At 33.3% G+C, this 22,726-nt stretch overlaps 1 protein-coding gene across 1 annotated transcript in view; it reads right to left on the bottom strand.

Annotated features, from left to right (window-relative positions):
- Positions 1–592: 592 nt before the first annotated feature.
- Positions 593–22,726, bottom strand: part of LOC133187583 (vitamin D3 receptor-like) — a 29,197-nt gene continuing 7,063 nt past the window's right edge. Inside the window, exons 2-7 of the mRNA XM_061323004.1 lie at positions 10,278–10,470; positions 8,880–9,024; positions 7,597–8,126; positions 7,012–7,240; positions 6,414–6,638; positions 593–5,727 (exon numbers count right to left, since the gene is read on the bottom strand). Coding sequence (XP_061178988.1) covers positions 5,480–5,727; positions 6,414–6,638; positions 7,012–7,240; positions 7,597–8,126; positions 8,880–9,024; positions 10,278–10,470 — 1,570 coding nt within the window. The 3' untranslated portion in view covers positions 593–5,479. The remainder of the gene's footprint in view (positions 5,728–6,413; positions 6,639–7,011; positions 7,241–7,596; positions 8,127–8,879; positions 9,025–10,277; positions 10,471–22,726) is intronic.

Below are 22,726 nucleotides of genomic sequence, written 5' to 3' on the forward strand. Positions count from 1 at the left end.
GCAAAGGGTCGGGATAGAGATTAATGATATAATTCCGCATCTTATATTTATTTAGAGCATTAAAAGAGAAACTTTTGTATACTTTATATGTATTTTTTAAAAAAATCTACGTTTATAAAGGTGTCCGAGAATTAATACTTTTATCTATAAAATGTTTAGTACTACCAGAAATCGCCTTGAAATGTCACACATTGTATTTTGCACATGCTCAACAAACATAAATATGCAGTGCAAATGTGCTACATATATAAATAAAAACCTGGGTTGAATCATAAGTTTGAATTACTTTCCGTTATACTTATAGGAGAGGGAAATGGTGTATGAGAAGTGATCCCAAGCTTAAGCCATATTTTATATTATTTTAAAACATCCAAGTTCAGATAAATTATTAAAAAAAAAAATTGAAGAATTTTAGTACCCTCGTATGTAAAACAAAAACTATTGTTAAAAATATATGTTAATTTTTTGAGTATTTAGACCCCCCCCCCCCCCCCAAAAAAAAAGCGTGTTGATATTAATTGGATTACTTTCATTTTGCATGGATTTTAGTTAAAAAAGCCTGTCTGTGAAAAATAAAGCAAAATATTAACAATCTTTTTGTATCATCTGATTTATTAATGATTTTACGGGAAATATATAACAATTATCAACATTATATATCAAATAAAAAGGATTGTAACAATCTTCACCGGTAATAGATACAGCAATGAGAATTTTCCTGAATTAAGGCATATACTTAAACAAACCAATAACACATCATAAAACTGGAGACCAGGTCTTCTAACAATCTGTTGGGATCACAATGGGCACTATTTGTGCTCTGTTATAACCTGACCTAAATGAAACTGACAAATCTGTCATATAATTATCATAATTGATGCTCTGTATAAAATATAAAAATTTAACATGGATGCAACAGCATTTTACCATTGGGTTTCAGAATCCTTATAACAATAATGCCAAGAACATGAAGGACAGTATTAAAAAACTCCTATAAAAAGTCAAGAACATTAAAAATTCTTTTATATAAACAAGTCAATGTTTCAGGTGCAGACCGATCAAATAATCAAAGCTCAAACTGCAAGACTGAAGTATATTACATGTAATATATGAATTAACAAAGTGCACAAAAAATTGGAGTTTCTAAATTGATACCCAGGTATAACTAAATTTTACTACATTCATCAATGTTTAAATAAATGTGTGACATACACAAATATCATTTCCATTTCAAAACACTCGGAAAAAAAATATACATGTATATACATGTACATAGTGACTGTGATTAGATAACAAGATTTTTAAGTCACTATTTTCTGAAACATACCTAGGTATTAACTTAAAAATCAGTATAAATTTATCATTATATGGAGAAAGTGCTACTTTAAGAATTTAAAAAAAATGTATGTTTTAATAAAGCAGTTCATTTTACCACATTTTACACTACCTCTTCAAAAGAGTTTTACTTAATATTCTTATTGCCTTTTTTTCTTTCCAAGTACCGAAGATTGAAGATAGTCATATATAATGGATGAATAAATTAAATACGAATGTTTTAGTGATTTGTGATTGTCAATATATTTCATTTCATGAAGAGATATATACGATATGCTGCACACTGTATTCTAACTTATTTTATTGACATTTTTAGTAAATGGCATACTATATTGTCTCAAACCTTCATCTACAAATTTGAGAATATCACAAAAAAAAAAATTATGTTAGTATGAGACTTAGAAACACCAATAAATTATAATGCTGGTTTATAATTATGAAGTGCTAAAAACTAGTAGTCCCAACCCGTGTTTGCACTAAATAAAATTTTGAATATGCTTAAAATAAGTAAACATACAGTATATAAAATATACAATTATTATTATTCATATAGAAAAGCATACAATTCTTTTAGTTTTGTTGGACAATACCCTAAATGTAACACAAATTCTTCACCATATCAAATTACTAGAAATTATTTAGATGTGCATGCATTCACAAATGAATTAAAGAATGAACACAACTGTGCATTATACAAAACATAATCTACATGAAATCTTTATGGCACTTTTGCTATTGCTGCTACACTCACAGCATCAGAAGTCATAAATATACCATATAAAGAACTGAGGTACATCTAAACCCCCACACATTGCATCCTCACCCTAAGCCCAATAATTTAAACAAACTGAAATCCACACAAATTTGTAATTTTAATTTTTTGTATATTGAAATGACTTACTTTGGCCATGCTATCCAAACCCAGCCCCAGGGTCCTTTTTACAAACAGAAATCTGCACTTATCGTGATGCTTGCATACAATAACCGTAGTTATGGCTCTGCATTTCTTAAGAAGAGAATTTTTTTGACTGCTATGCTCTGTCCATCGTATTTTGCTTATTTGCATGCTTATAATATTAAGCTAATCTTTGGTTTTGTTTCAGCTTCATGTTGATTGATACATTTTCCCAAAAGATGTACCTTTTAAACTTTGAAAAAATTCAAATCATTTACTGTTTTGCTGTGCTTGTAGATAATGAGCTTAATTTCTCTTTATATACTGATGACTTACAGATCAAGTCATGAGTTTCGTGTTGATTGACCTATTTACACAAAAGGAAAAAAAATCTAATTATTTACTTATTGTTATTTAGACTTTTTTGTTATGCTTGCATGTGATCAGCTGATTTTTATGGTGTACATTTATACAGATGACTAAGAGATCAAGTTTGAGTTTTTTGTTGATGAATCCATTTTCATCAGAATTCTGTCCCTTAAAATTCGAAAAAATTCTACTTACAGTATTAGTTTTTTTCCTTTTCTTTTTAAAGAAAGGCAACATAATCATATTCTAACTTGTTTGTTTCATTTCCAACATTTGGATTTTAAGATATTTTAAGCTCTAATATTGGCAAACTTTAGGCAACAAACATCAAACTGAAAGTTTCTTTTACCTGTCATAAATACAGTCATCAAAAATTCATTTTTTTGTGGATTAAGCTCATGCACATAAACATAAATTTGACACATTGATACATTGTGCATTTATCACAAAATAAAATGTAACCCAGGGTAATGATACACAACACTCTGTGTTACCTTACCAAGTAAAAATACACAAATACACTCAAAAGCATTCTGCGTTACTTTACCGAGTAAAGATAAACAAATACACCCAAAAACATTCTATGTTACCTTACCAAGTAAAGATATACAAATACACCCAAAAACATTCTATGTTAACTTACCAAGTAAAGATACACAAATACATCCAAAAACGTTCTGTGTTACTTTACCGAGTAAAGATACACAAATACACCCAAAAACATTCTATGTTACATTACCAAGTAAAGATAAACAAATACACCCAAAAACATTCTATGATACCTTACCAAGTAAAGATACACAAATACACCCAAAAACATTGTATGTACAGAAAAGGTGATACAAAATCTCAGCTGCCTTTCACTTCTTCCATTGTCACTTCAAAACATCACATTTTTTTAAAAACATATTTATGAAATAAGCTTCGGAATAATATTTCTAAATTAGTATACACAAATATATGCTTTGGAATGATGTAACTATATTTGTACAAGTATATACTTTGGCATAATGTACCGGGTAACTATATATGATTATACAAATTAATTAACTATATTTTACACAAAGGTAGAAACACAATCTTCTAAACAATATCATAATATGGAAAATGTAAGAAGCTTTAAAAATGACACAACTAGATATCATTGAGATGGTGTCCATTCCGAAAGGTCCTGCTTTTAGTAAAAGGGAATTATGATGAAAAGGACTTCTTAAGGGCTGAAATTTTCACCTTGACCTTTGACTTAAACCTTAACCCTGAGTACTCTTTGGGTAACGTATGAGCCAAATGGGACTAAGAGCAGAGAAAATATGCTCTGGACAAAGGTTTTACACAGACATAACCTTGACCTTTGATCTAGAAAATTGGTTAAAGTCACTGTATACCCTTAACCCAAATGGACACTACGTGATTCAATGGGGCCAAAAGAGGAGTAAATATGTTCTGGTCAAGGATTTATATAAAGAATTTTTTTACCTTCATCTTTGATCAAGAAAATGGTTCAAGGACACTGCACATCCTTTACCCTCAAGCACCCTAAGGTTAAAGTATGAGCAAGATTGAGCCAAGGGGAAACAAAAAAATGCTCACTACAAGAATTTTACACAGATTCTTTTTTTGTCTTTACCTTTAATTAAAAACGTTGGTTAAAGGTTATTGCACACTCTCTGCCAACAAACACTATGATCGAGAATGGGCCAAAGGCAGAGAAAATATGCTCAAACAAGGATTTTACATTGAAGTGGGTTTTTTTTTAAAACCTGACCTTTGACCTTAAAACATTGACTCAAGGTCAATGCATACCCTCTAGCTACCCAGGGACACTCTATGGGTGAAGTATGAGCAAGATTGGGCCATGGGAAGAGAAAATATGCTCCAGAAAAGGATTTTACAAAGAGCTGGGTTTTTTTTAACTTGAACTTTGACATATAAATTGGTTCAAGGTTACTGCTCACCTTCTACCCATGAGCACTCTATGGGTGAAAAATGAGCCAGATTGGACCAAGGAGAGAGAAAATATTATACAGACAAGTGATACAGGACAGACAGATAGCTAGATTGATCACTACAGAGCACCCGCAGAGCATGGCCCTAATATGGATTACTGGATCAAAAATTACTCATGCTAGACTCTGAACATACAAAATATTCCATCTTCATTTATTTATAAGGCATTCTGACTCTTGGAAAACCTCTTGCAGGTTGGATAAAAACAAAACATTTAAAAATGCTGTAAAGATGACTTGTTAAAAACTACAATGTTTAAAACATAAATTTCTAGAAATAATTTTTTTTTCAGAAAACAACTTTCATGTTTAAAAATCCCCTTTTTATCACAGGGTTGTACATAATACAGTAAGTCTGTAATATGCTACTAATGAGTGTTACATCCTCATCATGGGATAGACATGCATTTTATAGGTGTGCAATGGAAATTCCAATATATTTTTTGAAATAAAATTAATTGTATACAAGAAAGCTTATCCACATAAAAAATATACAATTATATATCTTGAACCATTAAATATTTTTCATAAGTTTGAATTTAAAACTTTTTTTTACAAACAATACTTTCATTTACTTTGGAGTCATCATTGTTCATGGGGGACTAATTGATTGTCAAATTCCGTGGATCGCCCTTACACTAAATTTTCATCCCCATAAACAATAACTTTGGTATCATATTGGCCCTTTAAATTGCCTGTGTTTACAAGTTATCCACATAATCATGTCCATGCCCCACTAACACTGACCCCCATGAATTAAAATGATTCCAGAGTAATAAATCATATTTGAAAACATTCCTCTTTCATTCATCACACAAGATAAACATGACACTAGTAACAGTTAACAAATCATTTGAATCAAATTATGCCCCTGTCATTCATCAAACAGCATGGCCAGTAATTCAGGTGCCCTTGCTATGAGGACCTTGTCCTCACAAATCTTGCGATAAACAGCATGATATTCCTCACTAATTCCTCGAAGCTTAGTAAGCAGATTGATAAAGGCAGAAAACTGGTACCCTGCCCTCCCTTTGTAGCGAGACTTCAGGAGGGCGGTTATGGTGTTTACTAGAACACTTTCAATCTTTTGAACTGTCTCTGGGGATTCTACTTTACAGCGATCTGCAGGGAACAAAATAAATGTGATTATTTTATATAAGAAAAGTATTCTGTAAGACCTGTACTTTCAACATTTATAAACTAATATGCCCCACAAAATATAACAATGTTATCATTGTTTCTGTTTTGGTTAAATATTTTTGAATATATACAGTTTGGTGAGATCAACAGCTCCTGCCATCAATGGAACTAAAATAATTAATGCCTAAACATGAAAATAACATTGCTTACATATTAAATAAAGTCAGATATGAATAGGATAATAAAATGGTTTTCCCAAGACACAAAATCATGATTGTCCAGCAAGTAATACATATTTGTTAAAAGAGTGTCCCATCTGAATATCTGAGGTCTTTTGTTAACAAATATTCATAAAATCTTTGTGTTTACTAATAAACTTGTGTTTACTTGATATATATGCACTGAATTTGCTTAAGGTAATTTTCTTAAGAAATGAATTTGTCATGTGTTGGTATTCGAAGTCTTTCAATAAATATTCATAAAATCTTCGTTTATCATTAAGCTCATATAAACCTGACATATGCATCAAAATCCATTGCAATTTTCCACAAAAAAACGAATGAATTTGTTTATGAATCTGAACCATATTTTTTACTTAAAGCACATCATCAAAAATATGTAAAATACAGACCAGATCACTTTAATTAACAGCACTGAGTTTTCATTACCTGTTGACATTAAACACAGGGCTAAAAGGACTGCATGCTCCTCGGTAGTTAGTTGTAGTTTTCTGAGATCGTAAGTAAGATTCCACCAAGACTTCAGCAGGTCTTTCGGGAGATAAGCACAGGCCTCCGAGAGATGAACAGCCCGGCCTGAGTATGAGATCATCATCTCAGTCTCAGGGTCTTTAGCCCGGTACTCAAGGATGAGGAAAAAATCTAGTCGAGATGCTGTAATATAATCATGATAATTGAATATAAGAAATTGAATAAAATGTTATAGCACTATTTTTGGTGGTTTTTCAATGTTAATGGGGGGATAAAAAAAATTCCTAAAGTAATATTTAAATGACACAAACAAACAAAAACATAAAAAGCCTATGAACATGTAACTACAATGTATAAATTTTAAGCTCAGTATCCACCTGTGCTTTCTAACATCCTTTATTAAATTAAATATCAGCTTTGAATTTATTTCACAAGAGTGCTCATTAAATTCCAGATCTTGTAACTGAAGGAAATGCTTACCTTTAACTAAATTGGCTTTATTTCGAGCAGAGAGCTCATTAAATCAAGGAATCTTATTACTGAAGAAAAAATTTACCTTTCACTAAATTGGCTTTATCTCGAGCAGAAAGCTCATTAAATCCTGGAATTTCATTACTGAAGGCTACATAGTCAGCCATGGCTAACCCAAACTCTTCTCGTCTTGTGCTGGAGTTTTGAGTGCGACTATCCACGTCTATATTTGTCTTCTCATAGATCTCATTGTACTCTTTGGTGGGAATGGGGTCCAGTTTTCCGAAGAGACCAATTTTATCTTTATGCCTTGCCTGAAAACATCGAGGAGTATTTCTATCAAAAAATGTAATATATGAGTACCAGATACTCCTCCCTTAATTTTCAAGGAAAATTCACATAACCTGTTTAAGAAATACCAAAAAATCTGAAATGACTTGGAGTTAGTTTTATCTAATTAATATTTGATAATTTCGTTCAGTTGTATTACTTAACAATATGGATATTGAACAGTATTTGATATACATATGAAATTATTTGATAAAGTCAATATGAAGATTTATGCCTCATGAAAGTCAAAGTACATTTATGATTTAATAAACAAAGATGAACCAGACACAATGTAACTGATGAAGTGACACCCAGTCCTTGCCGATACTAAACTACTCACATATCCCACTTCAAGCCTGTTTTTGATCTCCTCATCACTAATTGATTGTGTGAAATGTTGTAAATGTTTGTATGCCTTCACAAGTGTTTCCACGACTTCCTGCACATCAGGTAAATCCGAACCCTCCGGGGAATCTGGATTCTTGGATGAACACTTCCCCGGAGGTGAACATGCAGACTCTGCACTACTGTAATCACCTGGGCTGTCACCACTGTGTTTCGTTAAACTCGAAAGCTCGAGTGACATTGAATGTTTAGAACAGTTGTCATAAAATGTGCTGTGGAGATGCTCACTAAGCGAGTCCGTACCACTTGAGGTACCACAACTCACATCAGTCTGGCTACCATCAATCTCACTTTTTATGGGTCTATCTGGATTATATCCAGAATCACAGTCTTTTATTATGGACTTAGCTGGATTACATCCGGAGCTGCAACTGTCCCATTCATCACCTTCCATTTCTTGAGATTTTTTGAATGCTATGATTCGATTTGTTCTCTCTGTTAAAGTGTAACGTCCCTGTCTGACTCCTACATGGTAAATATCAAGTGCATATCATATTCAATCATTTATACTTTTCAATGAAAAATGGTTTATTAGATATAAAAAAAAATTGTGATAAATTTTTTGGTCAGATTTTTTTTTAACATGTATCACAATTACCTTAACATTATAAACATTAATCCTGGCTGTATTTCTGGGTTTTGTTTAAAATTGTGAAGATACAAAATAGAAAAAATATTAGTAAATTGTTACTTAATGTACAAATTACTGCAACAAATTAGTGCAGGGCATATGTATGCAAATTCTTTGTTTTTATGGACCTCAAAAGATCAGTAAGAAAAGAAAAGGTAGAATCAAGATGTAAAGACTAGTGACTGTTAGTTTACATTTTTTGTAATAGACTCTAGGAAAAATGTCTTGAATTGCAGCAATTGTCAGTACTAATACATTTTTTAAAATAATTCTTTTATATCTGAAAAGAGGTCTGTTTCTGGGTCTAAGAAACAAATGCTTACATCATTCATTTTAAAAATGTGCAAACTTATAAAAACTAAAGTCAAACCTTGTTACCTCATACTCTATCGCTCTATGGGACCAAGAACCAAGGATACCAGTTATTGAGGTTAAAAACATAAGGAAAAAGTGGTCAAGACTTCTAACTTATTTTGTGATATCCATAGAATTCCAGATATCAATGTCTGAGATATCAAAGTTCAGTGTATTTTGTCTTTAAAATGTTATTAAGATCTCTCAATTACCATGATTACAAACAAACCGACCTTCTTTTGACATGCCCAGGGCAAGACATTTCTTCATTCGACATGCTGAACAATGAGGTCCCTTAGATTTACTCTCTAAGTCGCAGTTCCAGCCTTTACCACAAATGTATGGATCTTTCCTCTTTAAGTATCTCCTGAAAAACCCCTGGAATGAAAAAAAAAGATTTTAGCTCAGCTTCCTGATTTTCACAGATAAATTAGGTACATGTACACCTACATTGTACTTTTAAGCTGGTTCATAATAAGGTTGTAACCAGAGAGAAGAAAAATGTGATGGGCCAGACTGGGATTCAAACCCTGGTCCCCTGAATCTCCAGTCAGGTGCTCTACTAACTGAGCTGCCTGGCTGCTGGCAATCAAGCCTGTCTAACTGCCACATTCCTCCCTCCTTAAAGGTCTTCACCCCCAGCAAACACCAACCCAGGCTCTTCCCTGGCAGGTCTTTCACCCGTTACTTCCAGAGCATGGCCCAGCACCAAATGTAACCAGCGAGGCAGAAAAATGCAATGGATCAGACCAGGACTCAAACCTGTGACCCATGAATCCCCAGTTAGGTGCTCTACCAACTGAGCTATCTGGCTACCAGTGATCGAACCTATGTGTGACTGCCACAAGGTTAAGCACAGGTCAAATTGCCTAAGTATAGTCAAATTCTCTATACAGCATGGAATTTCTTGATTCTTTGAAGGTAAAAATTCACCATGAAATTGAACAACAATAACAGCTGTACATTATGATATTGTCATCAATCACAGCTGCTATTAAATTTAAAATAGAATCAAATGATCCTTGACCTGAATATACAATGGGGCAACTCGGTCCCCTCAAAAGACACCCTTATAGGGCAGTGTTATGTGACATTACATGTAACAGGTAAAATAAACAGGCAACATATCTCATATTGCTACAGAACAAACTTATTATGATTCAGGTATAGTTTTCTAAACAATGTTTCTCAGGTGACCTTGACCAAGTCCACAATCAATGAATATATATAAAGGTTTATGTCCAGACCTTCTGATCAGGAATAATTTTTCAAGGAGTTTCTATTGCTTTTCTGCTTCTAAATTATGGTGTAACTGCATGAATTGGAATTTAAAACCTGAACAAGGTATGACATAAGATCTCTGGGTCATTCCTTAAATGGACCATTGAAGAAAGAAGAATAGGTACACATATAATATATAGTCATGAAGAGTTATAAATATCACTGTTTGTACATGATTGTGTTATCATTTATAAATAATCTTGACAGTGCCTGGATCGACCTACACACAAGTTCGTACTGATGTTTTAATTGTGTCTATTTCTAATTTATCTACTAGATTGATAACATAATCTTAAAAATAACATCCAACTGTAGATTAAACCACTGTGTATAATATATTAACACTATACCTTGCATGCTTCACACGTGTTGACCCCATAATGTATCCCTGAGGCCTTCTTCCCACAGATTTTACAGGGGGGCAGGAGCAGGGGGAGGCTCTCGGGGAGGTACTTCTCCCTCTTTTGCCCCAGCCTTTTGCTCACTTTCTTTTTAACATCACCTCTCTTGAGAGGGGGGTCCTTCGGCATTATCAGAGACGGCCTGAAACATATAGTGTAAATGTCGCTGTAATATACCTTCAGTCTTATCACTACATAGAGGATATTCAATGTTTAGTAGTTGGATATGGAATTTATTTCACGAGTGGGACAGGATTTTTTTTTTATTTTTTCACTAGTGCGAAGCACGAGTGAAAATATAAAAAAAAAATCCTGTCTCACTAGTGAAATGAATTCCATATCCAACTACAAAACATTGAATTTTCTGTTTATTACATTTTCTTTGATTTCCCATCTGCTTCTAGATCTGTCTTTTTTTAACACTGTGTCATAGACTGTGACGTCATAGTTGAGGGGGTTGAGACGTCATAGCCTAGAAGTTACAATTTTGTTGTACCATGGATTTTAGCAACATATTTGTGAAGAAATTGGCAATTTTAGTCTCTATCAAGATGATTTAGTTACTATCTCTATCTTATGACAGGCCAGAAATTATTTTTACTTACTTTGATATCCTTTCATACTGTGAGAGAATATCACTTTGGTATCCTTTCACACTATGAGACAATATCACTTTTATTCAATAAATAAATCACAGTATTTCACTGATGAAAATGTAATCAAAAAAGAATCTCCCATGGTTTGTGGTTGGATATGATTTTTTATCCAACTTTCTGTGTGTTTTTTATCTCCTTGCCAAAGCTCCAGGAAAACGTACAACTCTGATAAAAAATTATATCCAACCACAAACCATGGGAGATCCTATATATATATATATATATATACATGTATATATATCTCACACAAGAAATAAACAAGCCCAGATTTTCATAGCAAATGAAAATCATGCAGTGGTTTCTTTTGTAATGGTCTAGGAGAGAAATGTGATGGACCAGACACAGCATTCCACCTGGGCACCTGAATCACTGGCCGGGTACTCTACCTACTGAGCTTTCTAGCCAATGGTGATCGAAACTCACTTGACTGCCACACTTTCATAATTTATATACATGTATAGTTACTTTTTAGTGCCTTTGTGGCATTAAATTAATCCTTCGATTAATTTATATTTTCTACTGTTTTAGTGAATGTAAATTTCTAGAATACTTTTTGACAGTACATAAATATGCCTATTGACAAAGATGAACCTGAGCTGTTTGTACTTAGTGACCATACAAGAATAAAATTTATGAAATTTATGACACAATCTGAGGTAATTCATTAACAAACTTTTAAGTAAATAGCTGCAAAAAAGTTTAAACAAATTATTGGAAGACTTGGTTGGTAAAGCAGGAATCTCTGACACAAATTATTTATTTCTGAGTTAATAATTGATTTTCAATATCTCTAATTTTTAAAGGTCTTTAAGTAAAGCCCATGAGAAATATTAAAAGAGTTCCAAATGATATCCAGATGTCATAGTAATTCCTGTAAAGAGACTGATTAAGTAATTTATTATTTGTGCCAGTGAATAAATTTCATTACAGCATTAGTAACTGAGTATTTAATACACTACTGTTCTTCCTTGTAGAGATCTATAGATCTAGCTAACACGTGTTCAATTTTGGGGCATAAGCTCAGTACACAAAATATCCCTCGCATGTACTACATGTAATATAGACATCTACTTCACTCTGTGTTCATATCTCAGTAAACATGCATTCTTCTATTTGAGCTGATCACGGTTGGTAATTTAAATATATAGCATGTACATGTACAGCTAAACTTTGAACATTGAAAAGTCCTGACCTTTTAATTATTAGAGTGTTAATTCAATTTCTTGATTATTCTGACCTCTCAAATATGAATGGAATACATTGATTTTCTTTTAATTTTAACTAACACAATATTTTTCATATTTTTGAAGCCATTCAAAAAACATTTATTTAAAAAATGCCCTTCATTTCAATCAACTTCTAATACAGGCTTATCTCACAAAGCACATTAATTTGCTAAATATATATACATGTATCAGAAATCACTGCATACGGTAATCAGGCAATTAAGTTTTCTTGCAAGAAAACTGTGGTAGTGCATGAATATAACTAGCTGCAGGACTGCATGTAGGTCTCTGAAAAAATATGTATATCAACAGACTGCAGAGCTACAGTGCCACATCCCATTGAAAAAAGTGTGTATTTATTGTGCTCAAAAAAGTGTGTTGTTTCTTGATTGATTTCTCTATATATTTAAACAGCCATCTCAAAATATTACTAACTAATATTCCTAAAATATTCTTCTACTATTTCCACAACAAAACATTTCCCAAAACCATTCTTAATAGCTCTCCAGGGCCTGAAATCAAGACCATTGAAAAATTTCGCCTATTTACACTAGCTGCCATTTCTTGCAGTTTTAGGTGGCATGATAATTTGGTCTAACATGCTTTGAGCAGATGTCAACTAAGAGGGTATAGTTACATGTATTTTTGGTCTAAGGAATGTTTTGAAATCAAGCTTTTGTGTAGTTGAGGAAAGAATTTAGAGAAATACATCCAGAACGTAGTGAAACTTTTCTGAATGCAGTAAATATACAAGATATATAGTATTTGCTATGTGTGGCACAGTAGATCTCTGGTTGTTCATTTCATTTTTTTTTTCAGACCAGTGAGATATAGATTTGCAGGTAGAAAATAACCTATCAGTTTTAATTTCATTTCTAGTTTTGCATTCCAGTCATTCTGTGAACTACATAAGCTAGAGGAGTTTACTTATTACAGTTCAAATTCTAAGCCAAATGTTTCAAGTTTTTGCATACAGACGGAGAAACAGGAAAAAGGTATTATCATGTCTTGAACTTTAGGAGACATCATAACTTGAAATGGATTTAAAATGTTGGGAAAAAAAAGAAAGGAAAAAAAAAACAGTCAATGAAAAAAAAAACCTTTACGACTCACCGTGAAGTCGGTTATCTTCAAACAACAGAAAGCATTTTTGATATAGATAAATATAAAACCTGACCTAGTTGTAAATTCTTCCATTACCAAGGAGCATGGACAAATATAAACAGGTGAAATAGGGTTTAATAGACGATTGTCTAGCTTCTCATGACTGCAACATGACCAAAAGAATTGACACAACATAAAATACAAAGAAAAAGAAGTGGATAACTCTGTCAAAAAACTGTAGAAATGTGGCCTTACCCAAATTTTTTGCAGCAAGTGTCAAAAATGGCATAGGAAGTTTACACTTACGTTAAAACGACAACACCAAAACTTACGGAACATATAATTCCGGATACTCTAATCGGTTTTACTGCGTTGTTCAGAATGAAGTTTGACCGCGTTATCTTCGAACGATAATAAGAAAATAACAAAAGATAGAGAATATATATTATTTTAATTCAGTGCGTGGACGATGAGTGATAGCTTCTACTGCAAAAGTCTTCATATACTGTTACATATAGAAACAATGTACATGTACAAGATGCAGACGTACATTAAGATGTTAACCAATGCCCTTCATCATTTAGTAAACATTTGGCTAAACTGTATATGGTACCTTAACCTTATATATGATACTAATACTAAATATTTACAACTGTATACAAGATGCACATCTACTGCTTAAGAAGAAAGAAAGAAAAAAAAAATCAATATAAAGTAAAAAAAAAAAAAAAAAAAGAGTTTTCTTATTGTTATAGGATGGGTCTAAAAACGCGTCGATATATACATGTACATTGTACATGTAGAACACTATAAGTGTATAGATCTCAGTTTTCATATTTCAGTTTTCCAATCCCCACCAGAAACGAGTGGGGATTGCTTATAAATTATAATTCAAAGATTGAAAAAATAGATATTGGTCTAGATGATATTACATGTACATGTAATATTAGATAGCTACAGGATGGGGATAATTCAATGTCGGAGAAAATGCACTTGGGTAAAAAATGATTTTTTTTGAAAGTTAAGTTCCTTTCCCCTTTTCATATTGCAATATTTACATTTGCTGTGTTTTTCTACTAAGCCAACAGTGAAATTGATTTGAAAACCATTTTTGTGTAAATAAACATGGAGAAACCCGCGCTAAAGTGACCTCACAATGAAACGACAGAAACGTCGATGAAAATATGACAATATATAGGGCAGCGAGAAATTCAAACACTGAGTATATTTTTAGTGCATTTAAACATGTAAAATGTAAATATAAGGAATGTTTTTAAGCTTAGTGTGAATTATTGGTGTGTAAATCACACAGACTTGCACATAGGCATATTTTTCATGAAGCGCTAGCGCGCTTCATGAAATATGCCTACGTGACAAGTCTGTGTGATTTACACACCAATAACTCACACAGAACTTAAAAATATTCCTTAATTAAATGTGCTATGTTTTAAAAAGCTATTATTCTTTTAAACACAATTATAGCTGAATTGCAAATATACAGAGCAAGATATAATCACTATCGAACATACATGTACGCGTAGGACTTTAACTTGAGGTCAATACTCAGTACCTTTCTTATTATCATATATATTATGATTAAAGTAATCGTTGTGGTTCATCTGGTGATTTCTTTCAGAATGTGTTGGCGATTCTGGCGTGACCAAGTACACATTTCTAGTACAGTTCACATGCATACAGAAAAACATAATAGATATTAGAGGGATAGAAGAAATACATGTAAGTTACATAAAGATCCAGTGTGGGAGTAAAACAGGGCGAAGCTTTCTCAGCCTTCTCATTCCTTTTCCACTCTATCCTTTCCTCTCCCCTTCCCCCACTCTTTCTCTCTCTGAACCAAAGGCACTTGTTTCTGTAATAAATTTTTGACCCATAGTATAATAATGACACAAGGTATCCAACTCCGAATTACACGGAGTACCCCCTCCCTCAGAATCGCCCTCATTTACAATTTCAGAGGACATGTATTGGCAAACTGTTTATACCTGTGTCTTCTACAATAATTTATCTACACAACCAAATATGGCATGCTTGTCTTTATTTTCTTTATCTCCGTAAACAGCGTCTTAAATTATTCTGCTCGTCGAGTGGAAAAGTCGAATTCAACCATGAAATGGTATGTGCTAATCCCGGGCAGAGAGCAAAATTAAAAAATGAGTGGGTTTAAAAATTCAATTCCAGTGTTTAAATATTGCAGTGAATAAATAAAATTTGTTTACATCTCATTTTCCATAAAAACACTACGATATTTTTCCGATGTAATTTTAGAAACGGATTTTTAGCCAATCAAAATCTCTGCCCGGGATTAGCACATACCATTCCATGGTTGAGTTCGTATGGAACGCCGGGACTGTCTTATATGAGGATTAAACATTATATGCAGTGTTCTCTTCATTATATGTGGTACTATTTTAATTATATGAAGTAGTTTTTACAGTATATCGTGTGCAACTTCCATTATATACAGTACTTCTTTCATTATATGATGTAGATGTGTCATTATATTATGTACATCTATCATTATATGAGGTGTTTTTATCATTATATGAAGCGCTTTTTACATTATATGCGGTAGATCTAACATTATATGCAGTGAACACAACAATATATTATGTACTTCTCACATTATATACAGTATATTCATCATTATATGTAGTATTTCTGTTATTATGATGATGCTGATCGTTAAATATTATGTCCGGTCCTGTTAGCATTCCGTGCGGTAGATTTTGCAATTCGTTATGATGTAGACACAGTATTATATGCGGTGCTTTCTTCTTTATGTGTATGATCTTTCGGAAGCTACCTTTCGGAACCTCCCTTGTTAGATTTAGAAAGTTCTACCTTTTTTCGTTCTTAGATATGAAAATTCTTAATGATTTTGGGTTATTTTTAAATAATTGGTAATCAACCACACGTCAGCCAAAGCATCGCGGAATAATCACATACTAGTACCACACAATATTTATCCCTATATTAAAGGAATTTCGAAGTCATATCAATACTTGAGTATATAGTTTACAACAAGAGAGAGAGAGAGAGAGAGAGAGAGAGAGAGAGATGCACTTATTACAATGTGTTACTGAAATAATTTTATTGTTCCATAGTATTAATTGTTAAACTATTGCGTATGAAAAAAATTGCTGAAATTGTCTTTAGTTAAATACTATGTGAATGTTATGTAATGTATCAGGAAAAGATAAAACGATTTTCAGAACAGAAAATGTATTGAGTCGTGGGTTGTACTTCAAGATTTTACTTCTAAAAAGATATGTGGTAAAATTACCCAGTAATACAACGTATATATATATATACACATGTAGAGCCCCCTCTACCAAATAAAATGAGAGATAAAAGGGTACGTTGTGAAAAATTAGCACATCCCACCCCTAAAAAACAAACAAATAAGTAAATACATGTAGTGTTTTCTATAAGCCGTTGTTAAAGTCCTGCGTACTCGAAGGCGTACATGTAGGAATGCAGTTAGTTTTTTCAGGGGCGTCCGCAAAGAGGTGGCGATCTCCGCCCCGATAATTTTGAAAAAAAAACCACACACACACACACACACACACACCCACACAAAAAAGAAATGAAAAATGAATGAAAAATAAATGAGAAAAACAAAATTACAACATTCGTAATGGCAATATCTGTGGTCAATGGAGCGACGAAGTGTGAAAGCTATTGTTTACACAGACGCAAATTGGGATGTACGTGTACGTGTATAATTATATACCTGTACCTGGCGTTTGTAAACAATAAGCATGGTATCCATCGCTCTACGTGCAAGTTTGCTACAAATTCTTCATCAGGCCCACAGCTAGCAACGTTTTTGGAAATTCAATTTGGGGGGGGGGGCTCTCTAAGTTGCCGGATTTTTTTTCTTTTCAATCCTTTTGGAATTTACCCGATTTCGATCTGACAGCAACAGGAAGTGTGTATGAAAGGAGGGGGGCAGCAGCGTCTAAATTAATGAATTTCTACATATCGAAACTTCAGCAAAAAAAAAAAACCAAAACCAAAAAAAAAAAAAACAACAACAACAACAAAACAAAACAAAACAACAAAAAAAAAAAAAAACAACAACAAAAACACTATTCTTAGAAAAAGTGGAGAAATTGTAAAAAAAAAAAAAAAAAAAAAAAATTAGAGCACCCCTTCCTGACGCCTTCCCCCGCGTATAACAGGCCTGTTCATTGTCTAATGAATTGGTCTATCGATGTTTGGAAACCTTTGATGAATCGAAGTTGTAAGCTATTAAAATTAAAGCAATATACTAAAATACTGGGTAACAAATACTATTTAAAACAACTTCAGATGATTTTTTTTAATGTCATACACATTTCTGGATTTCAAAAATGGGGGAATTATGAAGGATTAATCACCCTGTTCATTTTAAATTTCATAACTATGCTTTCTTTCGCCGAGTAACAATAAATATTATACAATAATAGAAAATTATATGTTTTTTAATCTTTACCTCATAAACCCTTCAAAGTTCTTTCTATGCCGTTTCGGGGGGATAAAAAACCCACTAGCTCCTAGCTAATTAAAAATATTCCGGGTTTGTTTTTTTTTCTTTTATCTATAGTGCATATAACTTAATTCACATAAAACTTTTTTTTTGGTTGCATGTTTAATTGTTCTTTATTAATCAGAAAATAAAAACATCAAGATTTTGGCTGAAGTCTTATTTTAGTTGGTTAGGACCCCTCCCCCTTTTCAATACAGTTCGCCTCCCCAATGTCAAATTCTTGCCGACGCCCCTGTTTTTTTTATCATCTTTTTTGACATTGATTGTCCTATATACGATATGAATCTTTTTGAAAGTCATATTGTTCACAAAAAAGATAGAAAATGCCTCAATTTTTTTTCCAGTCCCAAAATATTTCTATCAACAACAACCCCCCCCCTCTCTCTCTCTCTTTACTTCATACCATGAAATAGAATGGATTTTATTTTACTCTATTACCCTATACTTCATATCTTTAAAAAAAAACATTTTAACCTGTTCACGGAGCATTAATTGTTATATACGCATGCTTTTATTGTACTGAATTCAACAGGAAAGGTATGAGTTCTCAAGGTACTGAATTTTTAACAGAGAGTTCCGAAAGGTAGCTTCCCCCCCCCCCCCCCCCCCGATCTGCGCATGTTATATGAATAATTTCGGTAGTGGCTGGAGAAATTTCCGGTAATACATTGCATCTCAGGTGAGGAAGAGGGGGAGGGGTGGCAATAACACCTTCTTTAAATTTCCATCTGCTCCTTGCGTATCAAGTACGTAGAAAATAAACACCATCTGGTGTATTACAGATTTCTTTTTACTTGTCACACAAGGCATTTACCACATACATTATGTACGTAGTGTTGATGAACCCCTTTCTTATTTTTAAGGTGATTATTTTCCCAATTCATTGTATGAATACAGAAACAAATACTCCCTCTTTTTCATGGTATATATGAATCAAAGTCTATAGATACGGATACAGTACAACTAATGATCATTCTAACATAACATTTTTGTGATATACATGGATAATAAATCTGAACATATCTTTTGATTGTATGTGGTGAATATATTCTAGATAAATATACATTGTACTACCATTATACATTCAGATTCGTCACTGCCTTTTATAAAAGAATCGTCCTACGATTTTCCAAGACCTTGACATAAAATAAGAGGCCCATGGGCCACAACGCTCACCTGAGTCAATAAGGCCCTGCTGTTTTTCATCAGCAAATTTATTCTAACATATCTTCCAATGTAAAACATTAATCACTATTGTGACCCCACCCTACCCCAGGTGTCATGATTTTTATAGATATAGCGCTAGCCCCACCCTACCCTCGGGGTCATGATTTAAACAAACTTGAATTTACACTACCTCAAGATACTTCTATATCAGTGTGACTAAACATGGCTTTGTTGTTCCTGAAAAGAAATTTTTAGAATTTTTTTCCTATACATTCACATGTTAAACCCTGATAGTGCATTGTGGCCCATCCTACCCCTAGGGGGTCATGGTTTGATTGATTGATTGATTAGGGTTTAACGCCGAGTCGGCTATATTTCAGCCATATTCCGGCGGAAAATTAAATTTATATGACCTGTTATCATGGTTTAAGCAAATTTCAAATTTGAATCTACAATAACTGAGGATGTTTCCATATCAATCTGACTAAAGATGGCTTTGCTGTTCTTGTGGAGAAGATTTTTCGATATATATATATATATATATATATATATATATATATATATATATATATATATATATATATATATATATATATATATATATATATATATATATATATATATATATCCTATGTAAAACTTTGATCCCCCATTGTGACCCCACCCTACCCCGGGGGTCATGATTTGAACAAAAGTACATCTACACTAACTGATGATGCTTCCATATTAATATGACTTATCATGACATTGTTGTTCTTAAGAAGAAGATTTTTGAAGACTTTTTCCTAGATATTCCTATGTAAAACCTTAATCCCCCGTTTTGATCTATTTATTACAAAGAGAAAATTATAGACAGGGTTTTTTTCTGTAGCATGAAAAATAGAGAAAGGGGCAGGGCGGACCTTAAAACGCAGTATAACAAAAGGTCCGCCCTCTATATTTCAGATATCTTACTATTACAAGGTGAAAATTTTGAACAGGGTTTATTTTCGTAGCTTAAAAATTAGAGAAAGAGGCAGGGCAGACCTTAAAACGCAGTATAATAAAAGGTCTGCCCTCTGTTTTTCAGATATTTTACCATTAGAAAGCAAACATTTTGGACAGGGTTTATTTCCGTAACATAAAAACTAGTCCAAAGACAGGGCGGACCTTAAAACGCAGTATCATAAAAGATCCGCCCTCTATATTTCAGATATCTTACTATTACAAGGCGAAAATTTTGAACGGGGTTTATTTTCGTAGCATACAAACTAGAGAAAGAGACAGGGCGGACCTTAAAACGCAGTATATTTAAAGGTCCGCCATCTATAATTCAGATGTCTTACTGTTAGAAAGAAAACATTTTGGACAAGGTTTATTTCCGTAACATAAAAACTAGTCAAAATGGCAGGGCGGACCTTAAAACGCAGTATAATAAAAGGTCTGCCCTCTGTTTTTCAGATATCGTACTATTACAAGGTGAAAATTTTGAACAAGGTTTATTTTCGTAGCATACAAACTAGAGAAAGAGGCAGGGCGGACCTTAAAACGCAGTATATTTAAAGGTCCGCCCTCTTTATTTCAGATATCTTACTATTACAAGGCGAAAATTTTGAACAGGGTTTATTTTCGTAGCATAAAAATAAGAGAAAGAGACAGGGCGGACCTTAAAACGCAGTATAATAAAAGGTCTGCCCTCTGTTTTTCAGATATCGTACTATTACAAGGCGAAAATTTTGAACAGGGTTTATTTTCGTAGCAAACAAACTAGAGAAAGAGACAGGGCGGACCTTAAAACGCAATATAATAAAATGTCCGCCCTCTATATTTCAGATATCTGACTATTACAAGGCGAAAATTTTGAACAGGGTTTATTTTCGTAGAATAAAACTAGAGAAAGAGACAGGGCGGACCTTAAAACGCAGTATATTTAAAGGTCCGCCATCTATAATTCAGATGTCTTACTGTTAGAAAGAAAACATTTTGGACAAGGTTTATTTCCGTAACATAAAAACTAGTCAAAATGGCAGGGCGGACCTTAAAACGCAGTATAATAAAAGGTCTGCCCTCTGTTTTTCAGATATCGTACTATTACAAGGTGAAAATTTTGAACAAGGTTTATTTTCGTAGCATACAAACTAGAGAAAGAGGCAGGGCGGACCTTAAAACGCAGTATATTTAAAGGTCCGCCCTCTTTATTTCAGATATCTTACTATTACAAGGCGAAAATTTTGAACAGGGTTTATTTTCGTAGCATAAAAATAAGAGAAAGAGACAGGGCGGACCTTAAAACGCAGTATAATAAAAGGTCTGCCCTCTGTTTTTCAGATATCGTACTATTACAAGGCGAAAATTTTGAACAGGGTTTATTTTCGTAGCATACAAACTAGAGAAAGAGACAGGGCGGACCTTAAAACGCAATATAATAAAATGTCCGCCCTCTATATTTCAGATATCTGACTATTACAAGGCGAAAATTTTTAACAGGGTTTATTTTCGTAGAATAAAACTAGAGAAAGAGACAGGGCGGACCTTAAAACGCAGTATATTTAAAGGTCCGCCATCTATAATTCAGATGTCTTACTGTTAGAAATAAAACATTTTGGACAAGGTTTATTTCCGTAACATAAAAACTAGTCAAAATGGCAGGGCGGACCTTAAAACGCAGTATAATAAAAGGTCTGCCCTCTGTTTTTCAGATATCGTACTATTACAAGGCGAAAATTTTGAACAAGGTTTATTTTCGTAGCATACAAACTAGAGAAAGAGGCAGGGCGGACCTTAAAACGCAATATATTTAAAGGTCCGCCCTCTTTATTTCAGATATCTTACTATTACAAGGCGAAAATTTTGAACAGGGTTTATTTTCGTAGCATACAAATAAGAGAAAGAGACAGGGCGGACCTTAAAACGCAGTATAATAAAAGGTCTGCCCTCTGTTTTTCAGATATCATACTATTACAAGGCGAAAATTTTGAACAAGGTTTATTTTCGTAGCATACAAACTAGAGATAGGGCGGACCTTAAAACGCAGTATAATAAAAGGTCCGCCCTCTGTTTTTTCAGATATCTTACTATTACAAGGCGAAAATTTTGAACAAGGTTTATTTTCGTAGCATACAAACTAGAGAAAGAGGCAGGGCGGACCTTAAAACGCAGTATATTTAAAGGTCCACCCTCTATATTTCAGATATCTTACTATTACAAGGCGAAAAATTTGAACGGACTTTATTTTCGTAGCATACAAACTAGAGAAAGAGACAGGGCGGACCTTAAAACGCAGTATCATAAAAGGTCCGCCCTCTATATTTCAGATATCTTACTATTACAAGGCGAAAATTTTGAACAGGGTTTATTTTCGTAGCATAAAAATTAGAGAAAGAGACAGGGCGGACCTTAAAACGAAATATAATAAAAGTCCGCCCTCTATATTCCAGATATCCTACTATTACAAGGCGAAAATTTTGAACGGGGTTTATTTTCGTAGCATACAAACTAGAGAAAGAGACAGGGCGGACCTTAAAACGCAGTATCATAAAAGGTCCGCCCTCTATATTTCAGATATCTTACTATTACAAGGCGAAAATTTTGAACAGGGTTTATTTTCGTAGCATACAAACTAGAGAAAGAGACAGGGCGGACCTTAAAACGCAATATAATAAAATGTCCGCCCTCTATATTTCAGATATCTGACTATTACAAGGCGAAAATTTT

Source organism: Saccostrea echinata, unplaced genomic scaffold (genome assembly GCF_033153115.1).
Source record: "Saccostrea echinata isolate AGI-Se365-2 ecotype Australia unplaced genomic scaffold, CSIRO_AGI_Sech_v1 ptg000015l, whole genome shotgun sequence".
Taxonomy (NCBI): Eukaryota; Metazoa; Mollusca; class Bivalvia; order Ostreida; family Ostreidae; genus Saccostrea; species Saccostrea echinata.